Source organism: Podarcis muralis, chromosome 12 (assembly GCF_964188315.1).
Source record: "Podarcis muralis chromosome 12, rPodMur119.hap1.1, whole genome shotgun sequence".
In the NCBI taxonomy this organism is placed as follows: domain Eukaryota; kingdom Metazoa; phylum Chordata; class Lepidosauria; order Squamata; family Lacertidae; genus Podarcis; species Podarcis muralis.
In genome coordinates this window covers 3,906,853-3,926,691 of record NC_135666.1, presented here as the reverse complement: position 1 = coordinate 3,926,691, position 19,839 = coordinate 3,906,853, and the positions used below count along the sequence as shown (strand labels likewise).

The following is a 19,839-nucleotide window of genomic DNA, read 5'->3' as shown; positions in this document are numbered from 1 at the left end:
ACGCAGCGAGGTAGGCCTGGCAGAGAGATGATGACTGGCCCAAGGCCGGCCGCTGAACTTCAAGCAGGGATTTGAACCCTGGTTCAGATTTAGTGCTGTCATCACCTCCGAATCTAAATATGATTTCCATATAGCTACCATCGTTGCTGATAGGGACGCGGGTGGCGCTGTGGGTAAAAGCCTCAGCGCCTAGGGCTTGCCGATCGAAAGGTCGGTGGTTCGAATCCCCGCGGCGGGGTGCGCTCCCGTCGCTCGGTCCCAGCGCCTGCCAACCTACCATCATTGCTACCAGCCACTGAAAGGACAGCCCACACGTTTGTGGCTTAGGGGCCTCATATTTACGGGACCGCCTCTCCTGGTCTGCCCTGCAGAGGACCTTAAGGTCCATGAATAATCATAGTTTAGAGGTCCCGGGCCCCAAGGAAGTCAGATTATCCTCCACCAGGGCCAGGGCCTTCTCAGTGGTGGCTCCGATCTGGTGGAATGCTCTGTCCCAGGAGACCAGGGCCCTGCAGGATTTAACCACCTTCCGCAGGGCCTGTAAGACAGAGCTATTCCGCCTGGCTTTCAATTTGAACTTAGCCTGATCTCTTATTCCCCTTTCTCCCCTCCCCTTTTAATGAAGATTACCCGCTCTGGGATCCCACAGCTAATTCTCCCCTGGTCTCCTCGCTGGCCCAAATACGACTAATTTAGCCGGCTAGCCCTGGTGATCATCTAATGTTTATTGGATAGATTTCCCCCCTAAACTGATTTTTGAATTCTGAATTAATTGATATTCACGTTTTATACTGTATTTTATGCTGTTGTTAGCTGCCCTGAGCCTGGTTTTCTGAACTGGGAAGGGCAGGGTATAAATAAAAAATTATTATTATTATTATTATTTGTCTCATATTCTTTCAAGTCACCTGAGCCGGTGGCTGTTGCAACATCTTGTGGCAGTGAGTTCCAAAGGTTAATGGTGCATTTTGGGTGCCAAAGAAGGAATGCCTGCTACACACACACAGGTGGTGGTGGTGACCTCAGGTTCCCAAACGAAACTGGCAACAAAAAGCGAGGCAGAAACACAAAGAAACTGGGTAGGAACCAAAGAGGCTTGGACACAGAGCAGACCCTCCCTGTCACACGTGATATTGCTGAGCAGCTTGTGGAAATGAGAAACTCAAAGCAGTTTGCTGCTTCTCTCCCTGCTTCTCTCCCTCCCCGGTCAGAAGACGGAAGGAGCGATGGGTGAAAAGGCAGAGGAAGATTGGAGGGTGGTTGGTTTTTTGAGTGGGTGGAAGCAAAGGCTTTGCGGTTGGGAATTCAGGACTTGGCGTGAGAAGCCGTGATGGCTTAAGAGTTTGCGTGAAGGTTCCAGCGTTTTCGTGGCAATAGGAGACTATGCTGTCAGCATCCTTAGTCATTTAGTCGTGTCCGACTCTTCGTGACCCCCTGGACCAGAGCACGCCAGGCCCTCCTGTCTTCCACTGCCTCCCACAGTTTGGTCAAACTCATGCTGGCAGCTTCGAGAACACTGTCCAACCATCTCGTCCTCTGTCGTCCCCTTCTCCTTGCGCCCTCCATCTTTCCCAACATCAGGGTCTTTTCCAGGGAGTCTTCTCTTCTCATGAGGTGGCCAAAGTCTTGGAGCCTCAGCTTCAGGATCTGTCCTTCTAGTGAACACTCAGGGCTGATTTCCTTCAGAATGGAGAGGTTTGATCTTCTTGCAGTCCATGGGACTCTCAAGAGTCTCCTCCAGCACCAGAATTCAAAAGCATCCATTCTTCGGCGATCAGCCTTCTTTATGGTCCAGCTCTCACTTCCATACATCACTACTGGGAAAAGCAGAGTTTTAACTAGCAAACTGCAACTCTCAGAATTCTTTAGGGAAAGCCATGGCGATTTAAAGTGGCCCTAGCCACTCTGGGCAGCTTCCAACAGATATAAAAAGGTAACAAAACATTAAATATTACAAAACATCCATATGCAGGGCTGCCTTCAGATGTCTTCTAAAGGTTGTAAACTTCCTTATCTCCTTGTCTTGGGGGTCGCATAACCGTCCAACGTTTCTCCAATGAAAATAGGGACATCCTAAGGAAAAGTGGAACTTTGCCGGATAAAATCAGAAACCGGGACAGCTTCTGTAAATCCGGGACTGTCCCTGGAAAATAGGGACACTCGGAGGGTCTTGCATTTGGAGGCAACAAAGCTTCTGAATACAAGTTTCTGGAAATGATGGGCAAGTTCTCTTGCATTCAAATACTGCTTGTGGGTTTCCCATGATATCTCTACCCCCATCGTTCTGCCCGGACACTGAGGTCCAGCTCCGAGGGCCTTCTGGCGGTTCCCTGATTGCAAGAAGTGAGGTTACAGGGAACCAGGCAGAGGGCCTTCTCGGTAGTGGCGCCCGCCCTGTGGAACGCCCTCCCAGGAGATAGGAAGGAAATAAGTAGCTATCTTATATTTATATTTATTTTATTTTTAAAATCTTTTTTATTAGGGATTTCAACATAACAATTTATCAAAAATACATGATCCACATTCCCCCCCCATTTCCCCCCTCCCCCCTAAAAAAGAAAAATAAACCACCCACCCACCCCCAGACTTCCCTCAGCTCCTCTCTCTGATTTCTCAGCACGTTATTCTCTGCATGCTTTAAAATTGTAAAGATCCTTAATTTATCTATCTCTATCTCTATCTCTATCTCTATCTCTATCTCTATCTCTATCTCTATCTCTATCTCTATCTCTATCTCTATCTATCTATCTATCTATCTATCTATCTATCATCTATCTCTCTATCTATCTATCTATCTATCTATCATCTATCTATCTATCTATCTCTCTATCTATCATCTATCTATCTATCTATCTATCTATCATCTATCTATATCTATCTATTTATCTATCTATCTATCTATCTATCTATCTATCTATCTATCTATCTATCTATCATCTATCTATCTATCTATCTATCTATCTATCTATCTATCTATCATCTATCTATCGATCTATCTATCTAATGTTACCAATAAAAAGTTTGTGTATGTTTATTCAAAACCTGCCAAGGAGTCCAGTTCATTTTGTTGTTTCTTTAAGTACTTTGTGAAAGGTTCCCATTCTTCTTTAAAGTCACAGTTGTCCTTGTCACGTAGTTTGTGTGTCAGTTTCACCAGTTCCGCGTAATCCATCAATTTCACTTGCCACAGTTCTTTGGTCGGGATTTCCTCGTTCTTCCATCCTTGTGCTATCAAGACTCTTGCCGCCATTGTCGCGTACATGAAAAATGTTTTTCCGTTTCCTTGGCAGGTCTTTTCCTACAATCCCTCACGAAAATGCTTCAGGCTTTCTTTACAAATGTCAACTGGAACATTTTCTTCAACTCATTGTTTATCATTTCCCTTTTTTTAAAAAAAATCTTACTACAGTCCCACCACATAGGGTAAAAAGTCCCTTCTTTTTCCTTCCATTTCCAGCATATATTTGAAGCAGTTTTAGACATTCTTCCTATCTGCACTGGTGTTATTCTCCTTATGTTCTTATGTCCTTATTTTCTTGCTGCGTGGCTCACACAGCTGTGGGACACACATGTTGGCCACATTAGTAGTAGTAGTAGTAGTAGTAGTAGTAGTAGTAGTAGTAATAATAATAATAATAATAATAATAATAATAATAATAATTTATTATTTATACCCCACCCATCTGGCTGAGTTTCCCCAGGCACTCTGGGCGGCTCCCAATCAAGTGTTAAAAACAATACGTTACATATTAAAAACTTCCCTGAACTGGGCTGCCTTCAGATGTCTTCTGAATGTCATGTAGTTGTTTATCTCTTTGACATCTGCTGGGAGGGCGTTCCACAGGGCGGGCGCCACCACCGAGAAGGCCCTCTGCCTGGTTCCCTCTAGCCTCACTTCTCACAATGAGGGAACTGCCAGAAGGCCCTCGGCCCTGGATCTCAGTGTCCGGGCTGAATGATGGGGGTGGAGGCGCTCCTTCAGGTCTACTGGGCCAAGGCTGTTTAGGGCTTTCAAGGTCAGCACCAACACTTTGAATTGTGCTTGGAAACGTACTGGGAGCCAGTGTAGGTCTTTGAAGACCAGTGTTATGCGGTCCCGGCGGCTACCCCCAGTCACCAGCCTAGCTGCCGCATTCTGGATTAATTGCAGTTTCCGGGTCACCTTCAAAGGTAGCCCCACGTAGAGCGCATTGCAGTTGTCCAAGCAGGAGACAACCTGAGCATGCACCACTCTGGCGAGACAGTCTGTGGGCAGGTAGGGTCTCATCCTGCGTAATAGGTGGAGCTGGTAGACAGCTGCCCTGGACACAGAATCGACCTGCGCCTCCATGGGCAGCTGTGCATCCAAAATGACTCCCAGGCTGCGCACCTGGTCCTTCAGGTTACCCCATTCAGGACCAGGGAGTCCTCCACATCCACCCGCTCCCTGTCCCCCAAAAACAGTACTTCTGTCTTGTCAGGATTCAACCTCAATCTCAATTAGCACATCTGAGACTGGCTGTCGCAGCTTGTGTCCTTGTTTTTATTGCACAACGGTTGTGTACGCCGGAGAAGGGGCATCGCTCTAAGGCAGAGCATCAGTCCTTGCATTGCAGGAGGCAGCTGAGGCGAAGATGGTTCTGCCCATCTTCTGTCCTCCAACCTGGCCTCTGTGGTTAGTCCCCCTTCCTCTTCTCGGTTTGACGCACCCTGGGAGTTTCCGGCAAGCCGCCGTTCTTCCTCTGTTTACAGGAAGGCGTTGGTTTCTCAACTTCAGAGCAGACTTTTGCCCTTGACAGACAGGGGAGCAGACTTTTGTTTCTGTAGCCCCTGCAGGCAGCTAGTGCCCAGGGGTGCCCAGCGGGCAGAGACAGGGCAAAGGGACCCGTTGTAGGTGGCTCCGTGTTGGGGGCGGACAGAGGAAAGGCAGAGAGTGGCCACTTCCCGACTGTCACTCTTTGGCAGGTGGGATCCAGTCGCATTCTTGCAAATTCAGCTTGCAGAATTATAGCGGGTTTGGCACTCTGTAGGGGCACACCCGGTGCAGGATTTACGTATAAGCGAAACAAGCTATAGCTTAGGGCCCCACTCTCTTGGGCCCCCCCAAAAATTAAAAGAGGAAAAAACTGGATCTATATTTCCAAAATGCAGCCATACCTCGGGTTACAGACACTTCAGGTTGTGTTTTTTTGGGTTACAGACCAATGAAACCCAGAAGTACCGGAACGGTTACTTCCAGGTTTCGGCGGTCGCGCACACGCAGAAGTGCTAAATCGTGCTTTGTGCATGTGCAGAAGCACCGAATTACAACCCACACATGCGCAGATGCGTGCTGTGGGTTGCGAACGTGCCTCCCGCATGGATCACGTTCGCAACCCAAGCATCCATTATATAAGATAAAAAACAAATACTGTATTTTTCCATATATAAGACTATATTTCCCCCCATTTTTTAAAGTTTAAAATTGGGGGTCGTCTTATACACAGAATGTTGCAATTAATTATTTCTTAATTTTGGGCTCAAAAAATGTTGTTGTTGTTTAGTCGTTTAGTTGTGTCCGACTCTTCGTGACCCCCTGGACCAGAGCACGCCAGGCACTTCTGTCCTCCACTGCCTCCCGCAGTTTGATCAAATTCATGCTGGTAGCTTCAAGAACACCATCCAACCATCTCGTCCTCTGTCATCCCCTTCTTCTTGTGCCCTCCATCTTTCCCAACATTAGGGTCTTTTCCAGGGAGTCTTCTCTTTTCATGAGGTGGCCAAAGTCTTGGAGCCTCAGCTTCAGGATCTGTCCTTCCAGTGAGCACTCAGGGCTGATTTCCTTCAGAATGGAGAGGTTGGATCTTCTTGCAGTCCATGGGACTCTCAAGAGTCTCCTCCAGCACCAGAATTCAAAAGCATCCATTCTTTGGCGATCAGCCTTCTTTGTGGCCCAGCTCTCACTTCCATACATCACTACTGGGAAAACCATAGCTTTTACTATACGGACCTTTGTTGGCAAGGTGATGTCTCTACTTTTTTAAGATGCTGTCTAGGCTCAAAAAATAGGGGTCGTCTTATACATGGGGGCGTCTTATGCAGGGGGAAATATGGGAGATGTTGGTGGGTTACTAGACCCAGAGGCCGTCTCAGCCTCTCCTGACCCAACCGGTAGAGGAGCAGCTGTAAGTGATGGCCCAGCTGGAGGCAACGAGGTCATCCCCGCATCTGGAGCCAGGGCAGGCTCAGGCCCCTGACTCGGCCCAGCTGGGGTTTGTTGCAGGGGAACCTGGGCAGACTGGGACTCTTCAGGATCAGACCCCAGACTTGGTTCAGATCATGCCCGAGGCAAAGGATCTGGTGCGGACTGAGTCTCCTCTGGTTCTGAGTCCGAGCCCCAGTCCCAGGCCATCACAAAACCTCTTTCGCTGACCACCAGCATTACGCTTTCCATTTTTAAGTTGGGAAGAGAGTAGTTGCTTTGGAAGACAATAATCAGGCATGCCCTCCTAACTGTGCTCCTCTGTCCTCTCCTAGGTTTGAGAAAGGGAGGATCTACACATACATAGGCGAGGTGGTGGTCTCCGTGAACCCCTACAAGCAAACGGCGCTTTACGGGAAAGATGTGATTGAGCAGTATCGTGGCCGCGAGCTCTACGAGAGACCGCCCCACCTCTTTGCGGTGGCCGACGCAGCTTACAAGGCCATGAAGCGCCGGGCAAAGGACACCTGCATTGTCATCTCAGGTATGGCAGCGGAGAGGGCTCTTGAGAGCCAGTGTGGTGTAGTGGTTAAGAGCGGTAGTCTCATAATCTGGGGAACCGGGTTCGCGTCTCCGCTCCTCCACATGCAGCTGCTGGGTGACCTTGGGCCAGTCACACTTCTGTGAAGTCTCTCAGCCCCACTCACCTCACAGAGTGTTTGTTGTGGGGGAGGAAGGGAAAGGAGATTGTTAGCCGCTTTGAGACTCCTGAAGGGGAGTGAAAGGCGGGATATCAAATCCAAACTCTCCTTGGTGATCGAATCCTCTTTGTGGGTTCCCCCGTATAAACTGCTATAAGAAAATACTGCTCCTCTTCCCTTATGGGGTACCCAAGAGCCCATATAGAGTCCTTATGTAGGTTCCCTATAGGTAGGAGAAAATAACAGAGGCCAACCAGAGAATATTGAGAAGCAAAGCAGTTTGTAAGCCCGATCTTCATTAAACTGTTGCAATAGGGTGTTCACACCCCCACACCCCCACACAGAAGGGAGGAGGAACCCAGGACAAAGGTGTGCAAGCCCTTATATAGATTTTTGAAATTGCCACCCTGTAGCTCAAGCCCACTGAGCCTAGGGCTTGCCAATCGAAGGGTCGGCGGTTCGAATCCCCATGACGGGGTGAGCTCCCGTTGCTCGGTCCCTGCTCCTGCCAACCTAGCAGTTTGAAAGCACGTCAAAGTGCAAGTAGATAAATAGGTACCACTCTGGCGGGAAAGTAAACGGTGTTTCCATGCGCTGCTCTGGTTCGCCAGAAGCGGCTTAGTCATGCTGGCCACATGACCCGGAAGCTGTACGCCGGCTCCCTCGGCCAGTACAGCGAGATGAGCGCCGCAACCCCAGAGTCGGCCACGACTGGACCTAGCGGTCAGGGGTCCCTTTACCTTTACCTATCTCAATATCACCCCCAAATACATCACAGAAGAGGCGGTCTACAGCAGAATCCTGTCCGGCAGGAAACCTGTTGATGGGTTTACCTGGACAGCCTGACCATTCTTTTGTGATGATCAATACTTAATTCCCGAGTCCAGGTCACAGGCTCCGCCTATTCATACCCAAATGTGCCCTTAAGGCAGGATTTGTGAGCGCAGAGACAATGGTGAGGCTTTTCCCATTTCCATCCAAACTGCAGAGGAATATTTGCGGTCACTGAAAGAATCAAAATGGCTTTAGGACTGTTTTCCTGTACTGTTTTCCGACGTGTGGTTTATATATCCATATATGTGTTTGCCTGGTACATTTATGAACAATTATTTTATATCTTAGGGCGACCTTACAGTTCTCATAACAATAACAAACCATCACATCGCCACCCTGCAGTCTGAAGTGGGACCTGTCCTTATCCCTATTGATGGAGGAAGCATCTCCCAACTCCACTCCTTTCCTCAACGTCGTCATCTTCTTCTTCTTCTTCTTCTTCTTCTTCTTCTTCTTCTTCTTCTTCTTCTTCTTCTTCTATATTTTGAAAGTCGTTTGCCTCTCTGTCTGTTCTCTATGCTTTTTTTTAAAAAAAAATTATTAACAATTTCAACATAACAAATTATCAAAACAAATCATCTTCATTATTCCCCCCTCCCCAACAAACCCTCCCTCCAAAAAAAAACTTCCCTCAGCTCCTCTCTCTGATTTCACAACTCATGTTATTCTCTGCATATTGTAAAACTGCATACATCCTTGTATTATCTATCTACTATATTAACCCTCAATAAATTTGTGTATGTTTATTCAAAACCTGCCAAGGAGTACAGTTCATTTTGTTGTTTCTTTCAGTACTTTGTAGAAAGGTCCCCATTCTTCTTTAAAGTCACAGTTGTTCTTGTCACGTAGTTTGTGTGTCAGTTTCGCCGGTTCTGCATAGTTCATCAGTTTCTCTTGCCACTGTTATTTTGTCGGGGTTTCCTTATTCTTCCATCCTCATTTTATCAAGACTCTTGACGCTGCTGTAGCATACATAAATAAGTTACAGTGGTGCCCCGCAAGACGAATGCCTCGCAAGACGAAAAACCTGCTAGACGAAAGGGTTTTCCGTTTTTGAGTTGCTTCGCAAGACGAATTTCCCTATGGGCTTGCTTCGCAAGGCGAAAACGTCTTGCGAGTCTTGCGATTTTTTTTCGCTCCCCCCCCCCTTTTTCAAAGCCGCTAAGCCGCTAATAGCCTTTTAGCCGCTAAGCCGCTAAGCCTTTAATAGCCGCTAAGCCGCTAAACCGCTAATAGCGCTAATCCGCTAAGCCGCTAATAGGGTTGCTTCGAAAGACGAAAAAACCGCTAGACGAAGAGACTCGCGGAACGGATTGTTTTCGTCTTGAGAGGCACCACTGTATTTATTTTCCTTGGCAGGTCTTGTCCGACAATCCCTAACAAAAATGCTTCTGGTTGTTTTGTTTTTTTACAAATGTCATTTTAAACATTTTCTTCAACTCATTGTATATCATTTCCAATTTTTTTAAAATTTCTCTACATTCCCAAACGTCTTGTTCTTCTTTATAGGGGAAAGTGGTGCTGGAAAGACAGAGGCGAGCAAGTATATTATGCAGTATATTGCGGCTATCACAAACCCCACCCAGAGGGCAGAGGTGGAAAGGTAAGCAACTTTGTGGGTGCTCTTCCTGAAATTGTAGTCTAGAGTGTGTGGTTGTTTTTGGCTACTAGCCAGAGCAATAACTCGTAACGAAGGTGTGGAGGTTCCACACACGGAAGCAGTCTGTCCCCAAGTAGCTGTGTTAACGGAGAAATCTGAGGGCTTCCTTGGCCAAAAAAACAAGGACACCAGCCAGGAATACCAGAGCAAAACAGCAGCCAGTCAGCTTGGTTTTTATTGAAGACTGTCGCGACAGGACTCCCACCTGCCACAAGGTGGAACAAGATGGAAGCCCCCAACAAAAGAGCCCCCAAACTTTTATTAGCTGCTAATCCCCATGTTTAGTGATGTATGGAAGTGAGAGCTGGACCATCAAGAAGGCTGATCGCCGAAGAATGGATGCTTTTGAATTCTGGTGCTGGAGGAGACTCTTGAGAGTCCCATGGACTGCAAGAAGATCCAACCTCTCCATTCTTAGGGAAATCAGCCCTGAGTGCTCACTGGAAGGACAGATCCTGAAGCTGAGGCTCCAAGACTTTGGCCACCTCATGAGAAGAGAAGACTCCCTGGAAAAGACCCTGATGTTGGGAAAGATGGAGGGCACAAGGAGAAGGGGACGACGGAGGACAAGATGGTGGGACAGTGTTCTCGAAGGTACCAGCATGAGTCTGACCAAACTGCGGGAGGCAGTGGAAGACAGGAGTGCCTGGCATGCTCTGGTCCATGGGGTCACAAAGAGTCAGACACGATTAAAAAACTAAACAACAACAACAATCCCCATGTTACACCCCCCATGTTACATGGTAAAAAATTACCTTTTAGAACAGTTGATGTGCTTAGAGCCTTGTTACAACAAGAGTATAAATTAATATTCCGATTGGGGACCATGTTTCCAAAAGGATTGAATACTGAATTTGATCTTGGATGTTATATATGAACTCAGATTAATGTCTTCGTTTGTGCTGCAATAGCAGAGAAGTGTAGCTGTACCTTTAATTATCTGTGATGATTGATTTTATACACCTGTGATGTTGGTGTGGTTTAGTATCCTAAGAATTTTTTAAAGCAATGTTCAGGATTCGGGGGGGGGGGGGCGGTGTGTGAACCCAAGTCCCACAAGCCTGCAGTGTGTTGCACTGAAAAGTCGCTCCAAATCCAGCAAGTCTTGCAGGGATGGGCGTGGAATTTGAACCTGGGTCTCTCCACTCGGAGCCGAGCCCAACAATCGCTACATTCCCCTGGCCCTGATTCTTCCCTCTCTGTCTTCCTTCCTCTCTGCTTTCCTTCAGGGTGAAGAACGTCCTGCTAAAGTCCAACTGCGTCCTGGAAGCTTTTGGCAATGCCAAAACCAACCGCAACGACAACTCCAGCCGGTTTGGCAAATACATGGACATCAATTTTGACTTCAAAGGGGACCCCACGGGTGGCCACATCAACAACTACCTCCTGGAGAAGGTACTGGGTGTGGGTGATGGTGGGGTGGTCCAAATGAATCATTCTGTTATAAGGGGAAAAAACTGCTCCTTTTCCCTTTTTACGGAGAAATCTGAGGGCTCCCTTGGACAAAAAAACAAGGACACCAGCCAGGAATACCAGAGCAAAACAGCAGCCAGTAGGCTTGGTCTTTATTGGAGACTGTCGCGACAGGACTCCCACCTGCCACAAGGTGGAACAAGATGGAAGCCCCGAACAAAAGAGCCCCCAAACTTTTATTAGCTGCTAATCCCCATGTTACAACCCCCAAACTACATCACTAAAACATCACGGTTACATCATAAAAGGGGAGGTCTGGTGGCAGTAATCTGAGCATCCTGGACCCTGCCCCATGGTTCCCCTTGCCCTCCACCAAACACCCATCAAGTGTAACAAAAGGAGATCTTTACATTTCCCTGTTTCCCAGCCAAGTTAATCACACCCTTTTGTCTTCATCTGGGTTTGGTATTTCTGGAATGGCTACCAGTCTGGCACTCAGGATGCCAGGGATCATCACTCAGGCAGAGGGGCTGCTGAGTAGCTGAGCTCACAGGTCTAGATGAATTTCTGAAGTTTTCCCTGTGAGCCAGTACTGAGATACATCCATCAGTGAATTGCCACATTTGGTACAGTGGTGCTTCGCAAGACAAAATTAATCCGATCCGCGAGTCTCTTCATCTTGCGGTTTTTTCGTCTTGCGAAGCACGGCTATTAGCGGCTTAGCGGCTATTAGCAGCTTAGCGGCTATTAACGGCTTAGCAGCATAGCCGCGGCTTTAAGAAAAAGGAAACAAACTCGCAAGAACTCGCAAGACGTTCCGTCTTGCGAAGCAAGCCCATAGGGAAATTCGTCTTGCGGAACGACTCAAAAAACGGAAAACCCTTTCGTCTAGCGAGTTTTTCGTCTTGCGAGGCATTCGTCTTGCTGGGCACCACTGTATCATGCAGCAAAGGCCCTTCGAACAGAAACTGCGATGAAGTGTATTGTGGAGACAAATCACAAAAGTGATTGGTAGTGGGCTGCATGTACATGATATCTGCTGGAGGGGCACCCTCCCAACCTATACATAAATTCCTGCAACACCCTTATGGGGTATCCAAGAGCCCATATAGAGTCCTTACGTAGGTTCCCTATTGGTAGGAGAGAATAACAGAGGCTAACCAGAGTATATTGAGAAGCAAAGCGGCTAGTAAGCCTGATCTTTATTCAAGGAACTGAATTTCCGGCACCGCAAAAGCGAGTCCCCATGCTGTGCTGGTTTAGCGCAGCACGCGGGGACTCGCCAAATGGGCGGCTTGGTTTGGGGGCAGCTTGGGGGCCGGTAAAACAAGCGCCATGGGCTGCTTGTGGCCCATGGACCTTAGGTTGCTGACCCCTGAATTAAACTTAAGCATATTGGTTATGCTTAAGGGACGCGGGTGGTGCTTTGGGTTAAACCACAGAGCCTAGGACTTGCCGATCAGAAGGTCGGTGGTTCGAATCCCTGTGACGGGGTGAGCTCCCGTTGCTCGGTCCCTGCTCCTGCCAACCTAGCAGTTCAAAAGCACATCAAAGTGCAAGTAGATAAATAGGTACCACTCCGGCAGGAAGGTAAACGGCGTTTCCGTGCGCTGCTCTGGTTCGCCAGAAGCGGCTTAGTCCTGCTGGCCACATGACCTGGAAGCTGTACGCCGGCTCCCTCGGCCAATAAAGTGAGATGAGCGCCACAACCCCAGAGTCGGCCACGACTGGACCTAACGGTCAGGGGTCCCTTTACCTTTGTATTGGTTATATGAGGCTGGTTATCCCACAGTTCAAAGATGCATTCTGAGTCTTCCCTTCCCTTGCAGTCTCGCATCCTCAAACAGCAGCCGGGCGAGAGGAATTTCCACACCTTCTACCAGGTGAGCAAACCTCCAGAAGAGGACCCACCCTTTCCCCTTCCTGCTGGGATTTCTCCTCATTCCTGATCTGCTTCTCCGTACTCAGATTGTGTGTTGGTGTTGCTCCCTTATCCCTCAAGATCTCAAAGCGACGTATGCCACCAGCTATATATTTTGGAAAGTGGTTTTCCGTTCATTTGTCCCCTAAAGGTTTGGAAGCCTCTTGAGATATCAATACCAAACTTGACTCAAGGGTTCCCAAGGGTGAAGGCCGTGGTTTTCATCAATGTTTGACCGCCATTTTGAATCAAGAAGTCACTTTGGCCTGGCTTTGCCCGTTTTTGGCGTAGGTTCAGCTGTTGCTCAAAATACTGTCGCTAAACATACCCTAAGGTCGGGGTAGCAGTCTTTGCCAATGTTTGGACGCAGGGCATCATTTTGATTCAGTATGGCAGGTGGAAACAAGACCATGGTGTGACTGCGCCTGCTTTTCGTCATAGGCTTGGCCACCTCCTAAGATGCTGTTGCCAAACTTGGTACTCTTTGTCAATGTTTGGTTTCCAGGCGCCATTTTGAATCAATATGGCGTACCAAAATGCGTTGTAACTTCACCTGATTTTTGGAGTAGCAGGCTCAAATTCACAAATTACACAATTCATTTGAAAATCAATATATATATATATTTTGTTTTCTAAAAATTCGCACTCCTTACTACCACGTATAAATATTAAAAGTATAAGTCATGGGTAGGCAAACTAAGGCCGCGGACAGTCTGGGAATCAACGTGTTTTTAAATTAGTAGAATGTGTCCTTTTATTTAAAATGCATCTCCCCCCCCCCATTTTTTTTATTCATTTTATAACACAAATAAAAAACACAAACAGAAAAGACAAACAATACGAACAAATTCTTGCCATATCCTTATTTTTATAAACATTGTTAGGTGGGCTTCCCCAAGTCCCACCTATCTGATTTTCATTTTATTTCATCTTTAGCAGTTTACATATATCATAATTTCTAAACATCTTTTTTTTTAAAATCACACTTAAAATAACTTCACATTTTATCACTTACAAATAATACTATTTTGAAATACCCTATCTTCTACTTCTAACCCTACAGCCTATATCCACTTCCAAAGCTATTCTAAGGCATCTCTGGGTTATTTGTGGGGCATAGGAATTCGTTCATTTTTTCCCTTTCAAAATATAGTCCGGCCCCCCACAAGGTCTGAGGGAGAGTGGACCGGCCCCCTGCTGAAAAATGTTTGCTGACCCCTGGTATAAGTGTTGGCTGGTGCAGGGCCTGGTAGGGCAGGAGGCCAGGAAGCCAACAGTAGATGGCGCCAGAGGCATCGCCAGACAGAGTCAACTCTTTCCAGCTCTGTCCTCTTCCAGCCGTCATGAGTTCTAGTAACTTGCTGGCTTTTAAAGAAGGTAAAGGTAAAGGGACCCTTGACCATTAGGTCCAGTCGTGGCCGACTCTGGGGTTGCGGCGCTCATCTTGCTTTATTGGCCCAGGGAGCCGGCATACAGCTTCCGGGTCATGTGGCCAGCATGACTAAGCCGCTTCCAGCGAACCAGAGCAGCGCACGGAAATGCCGTTTACCTTCCCGCTGGAGCAGTACCTATTTATCTACTTGCACTGGTGTGATTTCGAACTGCTAGGTTGGCAGGAGCAGGGACCGAGCAACGGGAGCTCACCCCCTCGCGGGGATTTGAACTGCCGACCTTCTGATCAGCAAGTCCTAGGCTCTGTGGTTTAACCCACAGCGCAAAGAAACAACACAGCAAATGCAGAGTTCTGCTGCACAATCGGATTTAGCATTTCAGGCCACAATGTTATATTGCTCCCTTGCACGCATGCCTCCCTCCTTCTGCATGTCGCATTTTTGTCCAGCGACACAACTTTCAGAATCTGGCTGCTCAGACTTGGGTTCGAAAGCTACTGCGCTGGGCTGTTTACGAGAGAGTTATTCTTTCTTGCAGTTGCTGCTTGGAGCCTCGGACGCATTGCTGGAATCCCTCCACCTCAGCAGGGATCCGGCAGCCTACAGGTTCACCAGAGAAGGTGCCAACAACCACGTAAGTTTCCCAGGGGTTTCATTTCCCCCCCAAAAAACACCTTTTAAAAAGCTTCCGACCTATTCCAACTTTTCCCAGACTAATTAATCTGCACACATCTTCTCCTCGCCCCCCGTCTCTCCTTGTTTATTATAATTAAACATGTAAAGGTTAATAAACTGACACACTCCAGAGTTAGTAGGTTGGTATTATAACATTTATTAAAATAATGCTATGGGTTAATAGAAACAGCAAAGAACCAAAAGAATTAAAATGCAAGCTCTGTAAAAACCCAACTAAAACCCCGATATGTCTAATGTATTCAATCCAGTAGCTAACTAAAAGCCCAAAGACCACACTCCCAATATAATAATAAAGTACTGCAAAACAATTGGCAATTTTCAGTTATCAAAATTGTGGGTTTTCCCATTTTGTATCCTTTTCTCAATCAGGAAAAAAATTCTTCTGAATGTTATATAACATACATATAAAATAAGATAGAAAAAGACATTATAAACTTGTAACACATCTGATCTCTCAGGAGGTATCTTGGCGCATCAAGTAATGTAAGAATCTGCCTTTAATAATAATAATAAGCCTCTTCAGCAGAGAGGATATAAAAAAGCACACGACACCTCAAGTATCATATCCCCCAAATACCAAATCAATGGGTTATTTTGGTAAAAAACAAAACGAAAAAACCTTCCCTTGCCCTGGGATCCAAGGTATGTTTTTAATTTTAGGATCCAAGTATAGCGTTTTTGTTGCTGAATCGGGTGGCAGGATTTGGGTTAGTCACTGTAAGAGCAGAGACCCCAAACCACCACTGGGGGGCATTGATCTTTCATTTCCCACTGAAAGCTTTCCATTCCCAGCTTGTCTTGGAGGAATAAAATGCAGTGCTTTTTTCCCTGGGGGTACGCAGGGTTACGCATACCCCTAAACATTTTGGGAATCCACTGAGGGGCATTATTTCAACAGGAGTAGTATAATGAGAGTACCCCAAACATATTTTTTTTTAAAGAAAAAAGCACTGAATAAATGGAATTTAAAGAGGCAAATCCGAAAGAGTTCATCTAGCTCTGTGGTTCCCCAAAGCTTTTTGGGGCTCTCGCCCCTTTGGTGCTACTGAAGGGACAGGATACCCAAATCCTGTCTGTGAAATCACCCCAGGCTTCAATAATCACCCCAAGCCTCAAAACGGTTCAAAATTCCTTTTGTCTTCTAAAAATCCACAGCTACAGCTTTTCTGTGGATTCTCACAAGATGCTGTTCCAAAGGCAAAATGTTATTCTTTTATCCAGTGGCGTAGAGTGGGGGGTGCAGGGGGGGCCGGCCGCATCGGGCGCAACATCTGGGGGGGGTGTGCGCTCGCCGCCTCCGGAGTCGCCGAAGAGCCTCGGGTGCAGGCTGTAGCAGAGCCCCATGTCTCGCGGAACCGACGAGCTGGCAGCGGTTTTCAGCGCTCGCCGCAGTCTCCGCGCGTCAGGGCCGCGGAGGGCGCGCCAGGCAGCCCCTCCTCACAGCCCCGCCGCTGCTGCAGCTGCTGGGCCATGTTGCATTTTCCTCGCCTCTCTGCCCTCCTCCTCCAGGCAAGCAGCGTCGTTTGGGCGCCAGCGCCAGCGGCAACTCGTCTCAGATCACCTGACACGGACCCGCCGCCGTGGCTACCTTACTGTAAATACCCCAGCCCAGGCAGCAGCAAGAAGAAGCTGGCAGCGGCGGCAGGTTAGGGGTTAGGGGGCGCAAATTACTTGCCTTGCCCAGGTTAGGGGGCACAAATTACTTGCCTTGCCCCGGGTGTTGACAACCCACGCTACGCCGCTGCTTTTATCAGCACGAGAAGGCTTCAAAAAGCTAATGAATAGGCTCTGTTCAAAGCAGGCCTGAGAACTGAATCTTATCTCGTTCTAGTTGCAACATCTTTGGACATGCTCCTCGACCCCTTGGCTTTCATTCCCCTTTCCAGGGAAGGGTGCCAGGAGTCCACAATAGTCCCAAGACAGCTTTCTGTTCATGCTCAGAGGAACTCATGGGCAGGACTCTGGAAGAAGGAGGAGAAAGGGGGAGGGAACTGGAAGGGGTATATATGCTCTGTGCACATGACTGTGAACTCGTGCATGCTTTTTGTGAACTATCACACTTGCTCCTTCTACCAGTTCATGGATGGTAGAAATAAAGCTTTTTCTCCGAAACTATTCCTTGAGTGTCTGTTGACTCCCACTTCCCTTTCCCGGGCGCAATATTTTTCCCACCCGAGGGCAAAGCCTCATAAGGCTACACCACAAATCCACCCCATTGCCCACTATCCTACCCTATTAAATGCATTCTTCAGAATACTTGTCTGCACATGCGAGATAATTACACAACAACGTTCAAAGCAAGAGCAATGAATTGCACATTTATCCGAAATCCAATCCGTTCATGTTTTATATATATATATAAAGTCTTCCTGGCAGTGCTCAAGCATCATGATTTTTATTTCCCCCTCTTCTCTTCCTCCTCATTCCTTCCTTTCCGGTTCTCCCCGGCACCCCCTTGCAACCCTAGTCCTCGGGGAGCGAGAAATCCAGCCACCGGGCCGTTGCCGACGCCATGAGAGTGATCGGTTTCACTTCGGAAGAGATCGACTCCGTCTACAAGATCCTGGCGGCCATTTTGCACTTGGTAAATGAAGGGGCGGGGGGAACGTTGCTTGCTGGCACCGGGAAGGCATACACAGACGGAATAAATATTCAAGTTAGAAAGGAAACAGCCGCACGGGTTTGTCCTTTACGTCCTCTGTGCTTTTGGTATGTGAGGAGAAATCCTGGGTGCCCTCTCTTCTGCCTGGAAATGTATTAAGATGTGGTAAAAAAAACTGTTCAAAAGTCCTTTACAGGGAACATACAGCTCTGGGGGCCAGTTGTGGCACCACAATGCGGCCCTTGAGTCTCTTGCCAGGCCACGCCCCCTTTCCCAGGCCACTCCCCCTCACACTTTCCTCAATGCCTCCATTCCGGAGCCCCGTTCCCCTCCTGAAGAGAACGCAACCTGCGTCTGCGCGCGTGCAGGTCACCATTTCTGCGCATGTGCGTGATGTCATTTTGAGCGTCTCTGCATGCGCGAGCGGCAAAACCCGGAAGTAATGCGTTCTGTTACTTCCGGGTCGCCGCAGAGCGCAACCCGAAAACACTCAACCTGAAGCAACTTTGACCCGAGGTATGACTGTATTTTCAAAGAAGATAAATACAGTGGTACCTCGGAAGTCGAACATAATCCATTCTGGAAGGGCGTTCGACTTCCGAAATGTTCAATTTCCGAGGCACGGCTTGTGATTGGCTCTTGCAATTGGAAGAGCCAATCGGAAGCTGCTTGTCTGCCATGATGGACGTTCGGCTTCTGAAAAATGTTCGAAAACCAGAACGCGTACTTCCAGGGTTTTGACGTTTGGGAGCCGAAACGTTCGGCGACGGAGATGATCGAAAACTGAGGTTTGACTGTAAATGAGTAAGTTAAGTGAATTTGGTTATGCAGAAGATATTAAAAATAAACTTAAGGAACCACAGAAAGAGGGGGAAGGACATCAAGTTTTAAAATGTCAAGATGATTGTAAAATCAGTGAAATGTATATCTCTGGAATGTATATATATGTATACCTGAAATGTTCCATGATCCAATCAGAAGCCAGGATGGCTTCTGTAATTCCGGGATGTCCTGCTTAAATCGGGACGATTGAGCGATATGTGCTTCTGTTTGATTGCTCTTCTCTCACCGGACTTTCCAGGGTAACGTGTGCTTTGTCGCCACGGGGGACGACGTGGAGGTAGAGAACGCCGAACTGGTGCCCTACCTGGCCGAGCTGACCTCCACAGAGCCGGAAAGTCTCCTCAACACGCTCCTCTACCGGACCGTAGCCACCGGGGGAGGGGAAGTCATCCAAAAGGGCCACAGCGCCAACGAGGCCAACTATGCGAGGGATGCTTGCGCCAAGGTAGTAGCTATGGCAAGGTGTGGGAATGTTCAGGGAGGCAGGAGAGGATATATTGTTTAATCATAGCCTTCTCAACTTGCGTTAGCAAGTCCTTTTACTTAGCAGAGTGCATTCCCCTTTTAAACACACAGCGGTTAGCTTGTTGCAAGCTTGTTTAAGCTTTTCAATATAGGATTCCTGGTAATAATGATAATGATAATGATAATGATAATATAAATAAATAAATTATTATTTATACTCCGCCCTTCCCGGTTCAGAAAACTGGGCTCAGGGAGGCTAACAACAAATTTAAAACACCCATTTGTAGAAGCACAGTATAAAGACATGAATAACAATAAAATTCAAAGTTCAGAAATCAATTTGGGGGAAATCCATCTAATAAGCAAGCATTAGATAATCACCAGGGCTAGCTGGCTTAATTAGTCCTACTTGGGCCAGCGAGGAGACCAGGGGAGAATTAGCTGTGGGGTCTCAGAGCGGGTAATCTTCATAAACGGGGAGGGGGTGGGAAGAGAAGGGAAATAAAAGATCAGTCTGAATTCAAATTAAAGGCCTGGCGGAATAGCTCTGTCTTACAGGCCTGACGGAAGGAGGTTAAATCCTGCAGGGCCCTGGTCTCGCGTTCCCTCTGCGCTTCGGAGGCTTTGCATTGCTATCACTGAAGCCAAGGAGCCTGCATTCACTCCATAGGATGCACACACGTTGTTGTTTAGTCGTTTAGTTGTGTCCGACTCTTCGTGACCCCCTGGACCAGAGCACGCCAGGCACCTCTGTCCTCCACTGCCTCCCGCAGTTTGGTCAAACTCATGCTGGTAACCTCGAAAACACTATCCAACCATCTCGTCCTCTGTCGCCCCCTTCTCCTTGTGCCCTCCATCTTTCCCAGCATCAGTGTCTTCTCCAGGGAGTCTTCTCTTCTCATGAGGTAGCCAAAGTCTTGGAGCCTCAGCTTCACGATCTGTCCTTCTAGAGCAGTGTTTCCCAACCTTGTGCCTCCAGCTGTTTTTGGACTACAATTCCCATCATCCCTTGCCACTGGTCTTGCTAGTCAGGGATGATGGGAGTTGTAGTTCAAAAACAGCTGGAGGCACAAGGTTGGGAAACACTGTTCTAGAGAGCACTCAGGGCTGATTTCCTTCAGAATGGATGCGTTTGATCTTCTTGCAGTCCATG

The 19,839-nt window shown here is 47.6% G+C and overlaps 1 protein-coding gene across 1 annotated transcript in view; it reads left to right on the top strand.

Annotated features, from left to right (window-relative positions):
* The window catches only part of LOC114607764 (unconventional myosin-Ig-like), an 86,504-nt gene that overhangs the window by 2,193 nt on the left and 64,472 nt on the right, over positions 1 to 19,839 (top strand). The window contains exons 2-8 of the mRNA XM_028751196.2: positions 6,496 to 6,704; positions 9,205 to 9,298; positions 10,585 to 10,750; positions 12,598 to 12,651; positions 14,619 to 14,714; positions 17,244 to 17,360; positions 18,460 to 18,666. Coding sequence (XP_028607029.2) covers positions 6,496 to 6,704; positions 9,205 to 9,298; positions 10,585 to 10,750; positions 12,598 to 12,651; positions 14,619 to 14,714; positions 17,244 to 17,360; positions 18,460 to 18,666 — 943 coding nt within the window. The remainder of the gene's footprint in view (positions 1 to 6,495; positions 6,705 to 9,204; positions 9,299 to 10,584; positions 10,751 to 12,597; positions 12,652 to 14,618; positions 14,715 to 17,243; positions 17,361 to 18,459; positions 18,667 to 19,839) is intronic.